This window comes from Phlebotomus papatasi, chromosome 2, assembly GCF_024763615.1.
Source record: "Phlebotomus papatasi isolate M1 chromosome 2, Ppap_2.1, whole genome shotgun sequence".
Taxonomy (NCBI): domain Eukaryota; kingdom Metazoa; phylum Arthropoda; class Insecta; order Diptera; family Psychodidae; genus Phlebotomus; species Phlebotomus papatasi.
The window spans coordinates 100,930,479-100,944,079 of NC_077223.1; the positions used below are offsets into that span (position 1 = coordinate 100,930,479).

Sequence of the window (13,601 nt, forward strand, 5' to 3'; positions counted from 1 at the left end):
TTTTTTTTATTTATTTTTAATTTATTATCACTATTTATTTTTACACCATTAGATAAGTTTAAATCAGTAAAAATGTGCCATTTCCACCTTACAATGTTCACGGTATATTTTCCTTTCTCCATTCTGAGAAATTTACCTTTCAGTTCACATTTAAGACAAATTAAAAATGTACAATCTAAATAAAAAGTTCCTTATCATCAAATGGCACAGTATTATTCTCTCATAACACATTTTTTCTTTTATCAACTTTTCTTTTTTTTACTATTGAAGTATTTACAAATGTTCTTGAAGTCTCTCACAAATGTTTAACTTTCCAATTATTTTTTTTTTCTTATTAAAATGATGATTTTGTAAAGTTTTAAAATGAATATTTTTTGTAGTTTAGGCAAGTTAGGTGCACTTTATGTGAGAATCTGTATGAAAATTTCGTTGCATTGATTAGATAAAAGTATTTTGTAGTATTTTGATCCTAAAGGCGCTCCATGCACGATCTTTGTCGATGAGATCGCTCTAATGTGCACAGAGCAATTTGTAAGTAGAAATAGTAAGAGATGTTTTCTTTTTAACCCTTTTCAACTCTTAGAATCCTAGGAAACTTTACAAATTAATCAGGATGGGGGAAAATATTAAATTACTCAATTTTTTATACACTTATATCACAGATTGTTTTCCTACGTAAGTTGCTCTAAGTATTAAAAAAAAATGAACTGTTGTAAAAATAGCTGCTTATACATTGCATAGATTTTTTTCTTTAATTATATAAAAAAAAATATTATTAAAATTGTTAGAAGTAGTTAAAATACATTTGAACTAAACGTTTTTCACTTTTGTTGCAAAAATATTGGGCAAAACGTAACGTTGCTTTTAAGATATTGTTTTTTTTTCCTTTTTTTTTTTTGAATATAGCAAATAGTTCTTTTCGTGTTCTTTCCCACCGTGTCCTCACATTTGTTCAGAACAAAATTTACCGGTTGAGGAAATTGTGCTTCTCGACTACGAAATAAATTATTAACTTGTAGTTTCTTAAGGCCTTAAGTACTAGTTATGAATGTCATTCAGAGTACAGTCTCGTGGTGGAAATAATGCGACAATGCTCTCTTAAATTTTAAAATATTTAAATATGTTGTAGAAACTAAAAAATGTTCTTAATTCAGATTTTTAAAAATAATTATAGATTGAAAATAAAAACGGTTTCCGTTTTCGGATTTAGATGTCAAAATTGGTTTCTAGATTCCGTTTGCGAAAGTGACTTTCGAAAACTTTTACTATTTTCGAAAATGCCATTGAGTCCAGAATTATCGAAGACCTTTCCTGTCATTGAAAAGATCTCTATAAAGCACTTTTGAAAACATTTTGAGTAGTCGTTTGAGATCCTTATGGATAATTTTCGAAAACGTTTCGTGTTTTTGAAAAGATCATTGATATCTTAATTGGATGCTTTCAAATATGCTGACTTCTTTCGAAAACAGCATTCAGATGCTTAGAGCCTTTCGAAAACGTTAACTGCTTTCGATCTGATCTGATCTTTTTGAAAACGTTTTCAGCCTTCGAAAAGATCTTTCAGATCCTTGAAGCATTTCGAAGACACTTATTGCTTTCGAAAAGATCATTGAAATCATTCGATCCTTTCGAAAATGTTTTTTGCCTCTGAAAAGATCATTGCGATCTCCATTGAATCCTTTCGAAATCAATTACTTCCTTTCGAAAAGATCATTGAGCTCACTGAATCCTTTCGAAAACGTTAACTGCTTTCGAATGCTGAAAATCCATTGATCTTTTTGAAAACGTTTTCAGTCTTCGAAAAGATCATTCAGATCCTTGAAGCATTTCGAAAACACTTATTGCTTTCGAAAAGATCATTGATATCATTCGATCCTTTCGGAAATGTTCTTTGCCTCTGAAAAGATCATTGCGATCTCTATTGAATCCTTTCGAAACCAATTACTTCCTTTCGAAAAAGATCATTGAGATCCCTGAATCCTTTCGAAAACGTTATCAACTTTCGAATGCTGAAAATCCATTGATCTTTTTGAAAAAGTTTTTAGCCTTCGAAAGGATCTTTCAGATCCTTGAAGCATTTCGAAAACACATATTGCTTTCGAGAAGATCATTGAAATCCTTCGATCCTTTCGAAAATATTTTTTGCCTCTGAAAAGATCATTGCGATCTCCATTGAATCCTTTCGAAACCAATTACTTCCTTTCAAAAACGTTAACAGCTTTCGAAAAGATCACTGAAGGTCCTGAACCTGTAAAAACAACTCTGAATAAAATTACCTACTGGAGAGCAATGCCTTCTTCCCGGAGTCTCAACTTTTGACTATTGATTCGATTCAAGATCTCTTATACCACGAGACTGTGGGGCAGGCACTTGGGTTAAAAGGCACTTGGGAAGCGGCTGAGCCGCTGCTGAGGCTCATACAGTCGTCTCACTCCTGTGTAGCGGCTGCAGTTCGCGTTGGAGGTCGTTGTAGTACTCATGGTCAGACGCAGCCTCGACCTCAGTCGGTGCCACTGGAATCCCAATGGTTTGCGTAGGAGCAGGATTTGCAGCGGGTGGCGTTGCAGCAGCTGCAGCTGCAGCACCCATGAGATACTCAGGATTATCCACACTGCTGGGTGGCACATTGATGAGATCCATGTAGCCAGGAGCTGCAGCAGCTCCATTCTGGCACGTGGGCATAAGGTAGTCATCCTCATCGAGTGGTAAATCGAGGCGCAAATTCCCGACTCCTACTTCACGCGTATGGGAATCAGTTTCGTCATCTCCTGATGAATTCTTCAAAGGTTCACTGCAGTATCTCAGTGTTGACGGAGCCTCTTCGGCTGGTTCGACAGTGGGGAAGAGAACTGAAGGTCGGGTCTTAGGTTGTAAGTACTCCTCAGCTTCGACGATGGGCTCAGGACCATCCATGGCAGGTGCGAGGGTTTGGATAAGATTGCGTTCATCCTGACTCATATACGAAGGCAGGCGCATGAATTTGTCCCCGTCGATGCTGAGGTAGCGTCCAGGATCTCGAGCCTTGTCTGCAAAGTCCTGCACGAGATCCTTGAAATGAGGCCGTGCTTCGGCATTGACGTCCCAGCATCGCAGGAGAATGACGTAGATGTCCAAGGAACAGTGGTCAGGTTGTTTCAGTCGGTATCCCTCCTCAATGGCTTCTGGAACCTGGAAAACAAGAGGAAATTAAAGATCTTGTTCTTCTTCTTGTTCAAAGATGGAAACCTACCTCCTTAGCTGAGTACTCTTCATATGGACGAGCTCCAAATGTCAGAAGTTCCCAGATTGTCACTCCAAAGGCCCATACATCACTTTTGCTTGTAAAAACTCGATTCCTTATGCATTCCAGCGCTAGCCACTTGATGGGCATCTTTCCTCCGGAAGCCTTGTACTCATCGGTTCCAACGTCCAGAAGTTTGGCTAGTCCAAAGTCTGTGATCTTGACACAAGATGGAGTTTGCACGAGGACATTTCTTGCTGCAAGATCCCTGTGAACAATGCTACGTTCCTCCAGATAGGCCATTCCCCTGGCGATTTGTGTTGACCAGTTCAGTAGGGCCTTCGAGCCGATTTTATCCTTATTGGTCCTTACATAGTCCAAGAGACAACCCAGGGGCATCAGCTGAGTGATCAGCATCATCTGAGATGTCATACAGACAGCTAGGAGCTTCAGTAAATTCGGATGCTCAACAGACGCCATAATGTAAGCTTCATCAAGAAATTCCTTGCTACTCTCTGATCCGGACATCTCTGTCAAGACTTTAATGGCGACAGGAATCTTGACACTTTCATTCTCTGGTATCCAGACACCTTTAAACACCCGTCCGAAAGCACCCATTCCCAAAATGCCACCACGACGCAGTTCAGCCTCCTTAACAATCCTCAACTTGGCGAGATTTGGTCCAACATTGGATGGTCTCAAGGGCTCACTGTCTTCACAGCCGGCCAGAACCATTGTCATCTTCACTGTCTCCTCCTTGGCCTTCTGCTTCTGGCAACAACGCCAAACACAGCCTACAGCTATCAGCACCGTGATGGCCTGCAAGAGTCATTTCATTGAGTACAAATCCCATTGATAAGGCACACCCTCCACTTTATCTGAGAGAATTTAAATTGAGTTACTTAATAATTATCAAAGCACAGTGAGGGGATTTTGCGCAATAGTTCCACTGGAATTATGCGAAAAATGTGGAAAATTGCATGTTGTTGCAATCAGAGATCGGTGCTTAAGATTGGACGCAACAAAATCATCTTTTATTGATTTCTACGTGTCAGTTGGTTTTCCATTGAGAGAAATCTCAAGAATTTTCCACTTTAGAGCATCTGGAGTCAGAAACAATGGATGAGTCACATGTGGAATTTTTGCCAAGAGATTGAGGATTGGCTATTCTTGGATTAAGGCAATTAAGACTGAGAGATTGAATTAAGCAAGAGGAATGGTTTGTGCTGTTTCTTCAGATAAGAAAGTATAATTCATAGAGTAGCTCATGGAAATTATTATTCAATGATGATCAATGAAAGTAATTCCAGAGATAACTGTAATTGGGAAGAATAATTAGATTCAAGGAACGGAGTTCTTCAAGACTTTGCTGAGATTTTTCGAATATCTGTAGTTCTATCGCTTAAGAAGGTCAAACGAATCAAAATGGAGCAGAAAATTGATTTGTAAGATTTTGTCTAATAATGAAACTCACCAGAATAACAATTCCAACGAAGGACAGGATCTTCTTCATGAACTCATCATCAGACAATTGATAGACATTGCTGGCCGAGCAGTATGGCCCAAAGTCAAACATTTGATAGGGGAAGTCACTTGGGCAGGCAGCTGTACAGTTGAAAGCGGTGGCATTGTTTGCTGGATCTCCATTTCCGAACAATTTGTAGTTGCGACAGTCTGAGCAGTGTGCCTCAGTCGGTCCAGTGCAGCCTCGACACTCCAGATGGCACGGGAAGCACTCCCGCGTGGCCTCGTCAACGTAGTGATCCGTTGGGCATTCATCTTCGCACTGTTCTCCACGTTTGTAGCCAGCGCATTCCTGGCACACATGCTCGTGGAAGCCATATCCGGAGCACTTCTTGCACCGCGGATGGCATCGACGGCAGATGGGCTTGTTGGCCAGCAGACGCAGAGGTCCTTGCTCCTGAGACATGACCCATTCGGAGAAATAGCCCTCTGAAAGATGAAATTATATCGATTTTTTCAGTTGCTATAAAAATTTGAATTTATTGCTAACTTCACTGCGTAGAAGTGACGCCACGGTGCGTGAAATATTGGAATTAGAAGATTTTCATTCTTTGACAAGTCAATTGAATAGGAGTTCTGACTGAACAAGGCGACGGGACGGGGAAAGAACAGAGTACCTTGTGGGCAGCAACCGTTGCAAAATGCGACAGTTTGCTAATCTTCTAATCGGACACTGTCTAACAAACCTGTACAGGAAGGGTATACAATGTTGCACAATCTGTAGGTGTTGTAAGAACACTGAGGAAACTATCTTACACTACGTATGTGACTATCACAGTGTCTACAACACAAGACGAGTATTGCTATGTGAGGCGGTGCTCACCTAGAAAGAACTACCAGAACAGAAATCGGCTTGTATAATGGAATTTATCCCGAAGACTGACTGGCTCAGTACATAAAGCGTGTCCCGGATTTAAATTTAAGTTTTCGACATGAAGTTAGTCACAATAGAAATTGAGTTTTGCTTTGATTTTTTTTGACGTTTCAAGAGAATTTCTTCAGCTTTAAATTTATGAAAAAAATATTGAAAAAGGTTGTGTTTTGGCTGAGAAAAGTGATAACAATGGAGAACCTGCGCAAATTGATCGTGGACACGTACCTAAAGAATCCAAAAGTGAGCTATTCTGAAATCGGAAGGATCACCGGAAAGTGTCCATCCACGGTGCGAAGGGTTATATTACGCTTTAAGGAACTCAAGACTGTAGTTCGCAATCCAGGATGTGGCAGAAAACTTAGAGCTGTAGACAAGAGGATGGAGAAGAGAGTGTTGGCGCTTTTCCAGAAGCAACCTTGCCTTTCAGTCAGAGATGTGGGCAAAAAGCTGGGTATCTCCAAGAGCTTAGTGCAGAGAATCAAAGAGAATAACGGATTGATAACGTACAAAGATCAAGCTACTCCCCATCACACGGACAAGCAGAGGCAAAGTGCCAAAACGAGGTCGAGAAATCTGAGTAATCGAGTTTTGAAAGGCTTTCAAGGATGCATTTTGATGGACGACGAAACTGTCGTAAAAGGTGAATTTACTCAGTTGCCCGGCCAACAGTTTTACACGGTGAAGACTCGTACGGGTGTAGCCAGCAAGTACAGGTTCAAAGAGTACGACAAGTTCTCGAAAAAATATGTGGTTTGGATGGCAATCTGCTCTTGTGGACGTCGCAGAAGAATCTTTCATGACAGGGGCGATGAACGCGGATATCTACATTAAAGAGTATCTCCAAAAACGGCTTTTGCCACTGTATCAAAGCCACGACATCCCTCCTCTATTTTGGCCTGATTTGGCATCATGTCATTACGCGAAAGCCACCCTGGAATGGTTTGCCAACAACAGTGTCAAATATGTAGATAAGAAGGTCAAGCCGCCCTGCACTCCAGAAGTCCGCCCCATTGAGAAATACTGGGGAATTTTGAAAGGAGACTTGAAGAAAAAGGCTAATCCAGCCAAAGATTTGCAGGACTTCGCACGAAAGTGGAAGGAAGTCGTCAGAGATCGTGGGGACGACCTTGTCCAGAGCCTTATGAGGGGGAGTAAAGAAGATGGTGCGAGATTACGCGGAAAAACCGCTTGAATAAAAAAAACCATAAAATGGGTTTGAATCACAATGAAATACCCTTTCAAGAAATATAAATAGTATTTTTATATGTACTATAGTTTTTGAATGAGAGTCATTTGTCTTCTTAACATTTAAATCCGGGACACGCTTTACAACCCCTGAACCAAAGAAGACATTGAAGTAGAGAATCATGGACAGACTGATGCTGGACGATGCATGTAATGACCCTAACAGCCAATGACACCTCAAGGACCAGAATAATCTTCTGGTCAATGGATCCGGTTATAGAATGATTCCGTGTCTTTCCAAGGTTGCCTAGCCACTGTGGACTATCGGATGAAGGCAACTTTAGATCACTTGATCATTTGTACAACGACGTATTTTTCTAGAGCCCGATAGAAAGAATAGGTCAGTACCAAGATGTTCCATCGAGCGGTTAAGGGGATTACTCGTAAATATCAAATGGTATAATGGCAAAGTATCCTAAGGGCCTTGACAGACCTGAATACAGGGCTTCTGGCGAATCTTCCCCAAAGAGTTTATATAGAACAAAGTTTCACATAGAACTTACCTGGACATGCTTCATTGCGTCCCAGGCACCTCTCAATCGTGGCATCTCCGTTAATAATGGCTTTGTGGCAGGTCTTGCATCCATTAGCATTGATGGTGTTCTCAGGCCCTGTGCATCCAATGCAGGTGTCATGGCAAGGCTTGCAGATCCCATTAGCACTGTATTTGGATTCTGGACACTTGGCCACACAGAAGTTTCCATCCCTAACATTGACGCATTCTGTACAATTGTCAGCTCCAGCTCCACGACAGGAGTTCTTGCATTCCGGATGACATGTGCCGCAAGTTGTGTGATTCACTTCGTAAATCCTAAGAACACCAAGTTTATAATTCTGCCCAAAACATTCCCTATTCTTATCAGGATACTCACCCTGGAAGACTCTTGCAGCTGGCCAAGCAAGTGTCATTGTATTTGTAACTTCTGCACTCCAGACACTGATTCGGTCCAGCACCCCAGCATCCTGTCAATGTGCACTGATCCGAACACACCTGATCCTCAATTTCTGCCAAAGAAGAATACCCCCATAAGTTTCACACTCTAAGAGCAATTCTCCTCTAATCGACAATAAAATGCTCCACAATTTTGAGTTGAACCATCACATAAAATGCTAATTCTCACAAATTTCCTCATTTCTTTATAACGTTCAAATGGGTTTTTGCTTTTTTCAGCTAAACTAAATGGTCAATTTAAAAGCAATGATTTCTGCTTTAATTATACTTATTTGCCAATAAATTTTATGCGTTATATTGTGAGTAATAAAAGTTTGAAAATGCATTTAACAATATGAAGAACTTTATGGCAAAACAAAAATTTACATTTGCGTGGAATATTTAATATTAAGTTATTAATAAATATTTTGACTAATAGTTTTTCAAGGTTTCTTTGGAGATTCTTATATGGAGTTTCCTTTCTACTTACCACATTCAGTCTTATTTCTGTTGGCGCTCACGACAAAATCATGATCAGTTGATTTTTTGACTTTATTCCATTTAATGTCTTCGGCAAAGCAGAGATTCTTATTCTCAAGGATCACCACCGCTCCTGAATTGATCCTTTTGAGTGACTGAAGCTCAAGTGACTTCAGAGAAGTCTGAAAAGTTATTAAGAGAATTTATGTTACATTTTTTATTTGTTTTGTAAACACTTTGCATTCAAATGTTAAAAAAATATGTACTAAAAGTTTAGTACACGTTTTAGTACAGTAGACTCTCGCTCAATCGGCTCTTTCTCAATCGGGCGACAAATTTTGTTGACAATTTTCACGTTTAATTATGAAGCTAATTCGATAAAATTCGCTGTAGTTCTTCCTATTTTATCGTGATTCTTTATAATTGAGCGCTTTTTGTGGAATTTACAAAGGCTTTGACACTCAATTCTATCGCTAAACCGGATGACATTTTGCCCCATATTCCCGATTGAGAGAGAGTCTACTGTAATTCAAATTTAAAATGTTTCTTGAGCCTCGGAATATTTATAAGTAAAAACAATAAGGTCTTGTAAAGTGCAGTGAATATGTTCATTACTAAACTGTTGTACTAATTTTTGTAAACATATTACGAAACGTTAGTACACAATAAACGTAGGTTATTTCTTTTCATTTATGGAAATTTTAATATTTAGAAAATCAAGTCTCTTAGAATAATAGTATAATTCGGTATTCACTGTTTAGTACTGATTCATAAAAGTCTGTTCTAAAATGTTAGAACATCACAAGCAATATGATAGTAAGACTACAAGTTTTTCTAGTGAATAAAGGTAGACTTCTAATTAGAAAACGTGACTGATCCATAGTCTGTACTAAAATTATCCATAAGATCTGTACTAATTATTATCATAAAATACTATGCAAAACTGTCGTTCTTACCTTGACTATGTAGAGCGATGCAAAGTAGTTCTCCATTAGTTGTCGCCCGCCGATGACTTCGAGATTGCGGAAATAGGAGAGATTCGTAAAGTGTTCATGATCAGCCTGAATGTTAATGTACCCCGTGACTTCCTTGAGTGTCGAGAAGACCTCCAATCGATCCGGATGAAGCCTAATAAACCTCTGACCGAAAGAAAAATTGGCAAAAACATGCTGGTATCCATTGAAAGTCTGTTCAAGAATCTCAAGAGATCCCTCAATAACCGTACAACCCCTGAAGGAGTCAATATTCCCAGAATGAACAATTCCCTGTCCTGGACAAGTTTTAGGGCAAGCTCCATTGCACGGCACGCACTCTCCATTCTTAGCCATTTTGTTAGGTGGGCAGGTCCTCACGCAAGCACCATTGTCTTTAAGCAGATGTTCAGGGCAGTTTCGGACACAAGTGGCTCCATAGGCGTACTTGCCATCTGGATTTGGTTCCCACAGGTAGTTCGTAGGATTGTACTTCTGCATGGGTGGGCATTCCTGTTTGCACACTCCGTCATCATAGAAATTCCTGCAAGCCAGGCAGTCTTTCTGGGTGGGACCTGAGCAACCTCCAGCGCAGAACAAGTGGCAACATTCGCGGGGTTTGGGTCCGAAGCACCTTCCCTGGGCACATTGGGGTGAGCAGGTAGTCTTACTGAATTGCTGGCAATTGTGAGGACCCTCTCCCCAGCAGCCGGCCTGGCAGCTGGGATGGCAGGGAACACACTGACGCTCTGGCGATGTAAAGTTGTACATGTAGTGCATTGAGGCATTTGGTCCAGAGATGATCTCTTCCCAGTCAATCGTGCGCATGTGGCAGAGGTTGTAGTTATTGAAGATACCAACAGATCCTGAGAGGATGTCTCTTAACGAGGGCATTTCCAGGGTATGCATTTGGGAGTACGTGACAAAGAGGCCGAATTCTTGGTCAGAGATGTTGAGTTTGAACAACGTTCGACCACGGATGATTTGCAATCTGAAAGCGCGATGAGATTGAAGATAGTTTAGAACAGGGATCTTAATATTTATTATGGCCTCTACTCACTAGACAAATTTATGTCTATATTGAAGAGTTTTTCCTACAAAAGCGTAGGCAATTTGCTTCAATATGGACATAAATTTCTCTAGTGTGTAGGGGCCATTAGAACTAAACAACTCCAAACATTAAATACGTAAAAAGCATTCTTAGGAACGTTGATTTCTGAGATTATATCGACGGCTCCATTCCATACTATGCTAAGTCGACTTAATTTTATATTACTCCGAGAGATAAGTTGTTCCTGAGACCGAGATCTATAACTGGTGAAAATTTTGTGGTCATCCTATGTTCGGGTAACGAGATATTTGAGACTTTCAAAAAAATTTACACGGGCAGCATAGGAAATCACCAAATTTAAATGGCTCTCCTGAAAAGTTGTCATTCTGAGATAGCATAGTATGGAATGGAACCGTCGATATAGTTTTCGATAAATGACATGAGGTGTATTAAATTTAGTACAAAACCGATTTTAAATACTTGCTTAAGTACATCAAATTTTGAGAAATAAAAACTTGTATAAATGTATGAAGATATTAGGTGTACTAAATTTAGTATATTCCTGTTTTCCGACGAGTAACTTAAGTTATAAGATCCGGTAAGCGTCGATTAATAAGACAGTCAAACGTTTGAGAAAAACCGATTTTTGAACTACCCCCTCGCCGCAGCATACCGAATCTGATAACACTTATATTTAGTACAATTTTTTTGTGAGACATATGAAATTTTCAACTATTAGAAAAATTACTCTTCCTAAGTATTAATAACTATGGATTTCAAATATAATTTAGCTCCTGTAGCACGTAAAAATTGTCAAAAATTACATATACAAATTTTAGTACACTGAGTTTCTCAACGAAAGGAAGTGTAATATCATACGGAATTCTGTTGAAGTTTCCCTGACTAAAAAAATGCTCATCAATTAGATTTCAGTTTTTGCAATGCAAATTCAAATTTGACATGTACTCAATTGAACTAAAGGATACTAATAAAAATTTAGTACATTAAACTTATCGAACTCCAAGAGAGAGCTGTTTTTAGTACATTATTCGTATTAAAAATCTGATGAGGTGGAAATTTTATACTGTTTTTAGGAACCATTCGAGTGCATCAATATTAACTTCCTTTCAATTGGATTTTACTAAATTTAGTACAATAAGCAAGAAGCTATGGATAAAAATGTGAAAAATGCAAAGAAATACTTAAGTAATATAATTATTATAAAGATATTCTGTGGAAATAGAACATAAGTAGATTACTATAGATTTTATGAATAGATTTTAAGTTTTAGTACCTTTCCTATACTACAAATTTAATAAGACGAGAATATCAAAATAATTACTTTTACGAAAAGTGCAACAGATGCATGAAGGAACACAAGATGTGTCACTATGTTTGTGACTTATTTATACATGTATTTTTCCATAGCTGAGCTAACAGTACTAAATTTTAGTACACCTCAAATTACGTTAATGTATACTTATATAAGTTAAGGTAACACTTTTCTGTGCAAAAAAGGTTTAAAAACTCAGATTAAAATTTTAGTACACTCTGAGTACTAAATATCTAATTAATTTTATTTGCGCATCTTTATATGCTTTTGTTGTACGGTTTTTTTTCCGAACAGCAGTTTTAATTAAATTTTTGTCATAGGCTTTAATAAAATAATTCAATATCAACCACTATCATCATTAAGAATCTTGAATTTCGTCTTTAATGGAAACTTCTTGGAAATTTTTACACGATTAAACTCATGAGATGGTAATCAGTTGAAGCCCAATTAGCACATTTGGCCAGTTGATTATCTCAAAGTGTGAATCACGGTGGAGCTTTTTGCAGCTTTTGTTCCCAAGAATTTTAAATTGCGTCATAAGCGACCTTACTTTGGTAGAACTTACTTTGGTAGAACAATTTGTTGGATGTCCACATGGCTGATCAGAACGTATCCTGTGACCTCACGAATATTTTGCAGGAAGCTCAGATCCAGCTTGGTATCTTGAAGCCATGTCAGCTCCAGATTCCCATCGACGTATGTGCAATTTGTGAAGCGATCGCGAAGATTCCGATAGTGATGATCCCGATTCGATGGTACAGACATTCGGCCATTTGTTCCGATGCAAACTGTAAAGAGAAGAATATGACTTTAAAAAAAAACTGAGCTTGAAGAGGAACAAAAAAGAGTTAATTCGTTATGAGCAATAAATCTCAAGAAGATAAATTTGAATGCCATGAAGAAATAAAAATCCATTTTTTCCATCCAGAATTAATATATTCAAGAGAAATTTAATTCTTTCGAAGAGACTTTTAATCTCAAATCAGAATCCCACTGTTTTCTTCTGTCTCTGTCCCCCCTTCCTCAACTTCTTTGATACACCACAAGTTCACATTCCCGGAGAGTCTTTCAAATAGAGTCTCAAAAAGGCATCAATAATGAGACCTTCGCGGTGGTTTTCTGATTCTCTTGGGCTCTCTTTTAATTCCATTATTAATTCTTATAAATCGGTAAGATACCTCTGCAGCCTCACAACGGGTGAGGAGATTCCTCTCTTTGCATACCATAAGACATTCTTTGGTGCGATCTTCCTATAGTCCAAGAAGAAATCAAAGAACAATTCGCGATCGTTATTGTGCACGATCAACCATTGTTTATCGTTTTTGTGGTAAATCCATGGAATCTCAAGGATTTTTCTTGTGGATTTGGGAACTTGGGAATGAGATAAAATTCCTATGAAATCAGAAAAACCAATCTTGGGTTTTTTTTTCTAAACGATCACGAAAGATCAACTGCAAGATCACCTCTAAATTTAACGTGATCACGCTTTTAAGAGCTGAATGCTAATCCTAATGGTATTTTCAATAAAAATCAACATGATTGTGGCAGAAATGTTGATAAAACATTGCTTTTTGAAAGGCTTTAAAGAATTTATAAAAAAAACATTAAATCAAATTGAAAAACTCCTGATTGAAAGCAAATATCCCTGTAAAAAATCATTCTGCATTTATAAAGTACATGGAAAATTCTACAGTGAGGAGAGGACATGTCCGATTTATAGACATGCTATCTTTTAGTGGAGAAAAATCATAAGAATCTCCTTGGAAATTCCCTGCTTGGAAATTTCTTAAGTCTGTTAAAACTTCAAAAAAATTTCCTTGGAAGATCATTGGAATTTCCTTGGAAACTTCAAGAAATTTCCAATATTACTCCTGGGAAATTTCATGAAGAAGAGGCCGGACGTCACTTGACATCCACACAGTCCACTTTGAAAAACAAAACCTCTATAGAAATGTCTCAGACATGAAGAGGA

At 38.4% G+C, this 13,601-nt stretch overlaps 1 protein-coding gene across 2 annotated transcripts in view; it reads right to left on the minus strand.

Moving 5' to 3' along the window:
• Positions 1-13,601, minus strand: part of LOC129800426 (epidermal growth factor receptor) — a 197,486-nt gene continuing 183,885 nt past the window's right edge. For both annotated transcript variants that reach the window (XM_055844781.1, XM_055844780.1), the window contains exons 2-9: positions 12,195-12,417; positions 9,231-10,236; positions 8,285-8,456; positions 7,736-7,868; positions 7,367-7,674; positions 4,695-5,173; positions 3,230-4,039; positions 1-3,168 (exon numbers count right to left, since the gene is read on the minus strand). In XM_055844781.1, the coding sequence (XP_055700756.1) occupies positions 2,416-3,168; positions 3,230-4,039; positions 4,695-5,173; positions 7,367-7,674; positions 7,736-7,868; positions 8,285-8,456; positions 9,231-10,236; positions 12,195-12,417 (3,884 nt within the window). In that variant the 3' untranslated portion in view covers positions 1-2,415. The remainder of the gene's footprint in view (positions 3,169-3,229; positions 4,040-4,694; positions 5,174-7,366; positions 7,675-7,735; positions 7,869-8,284; positions 8,457-9,230; positions 10,237-12,194; positions 12,418-13,601) is intronic.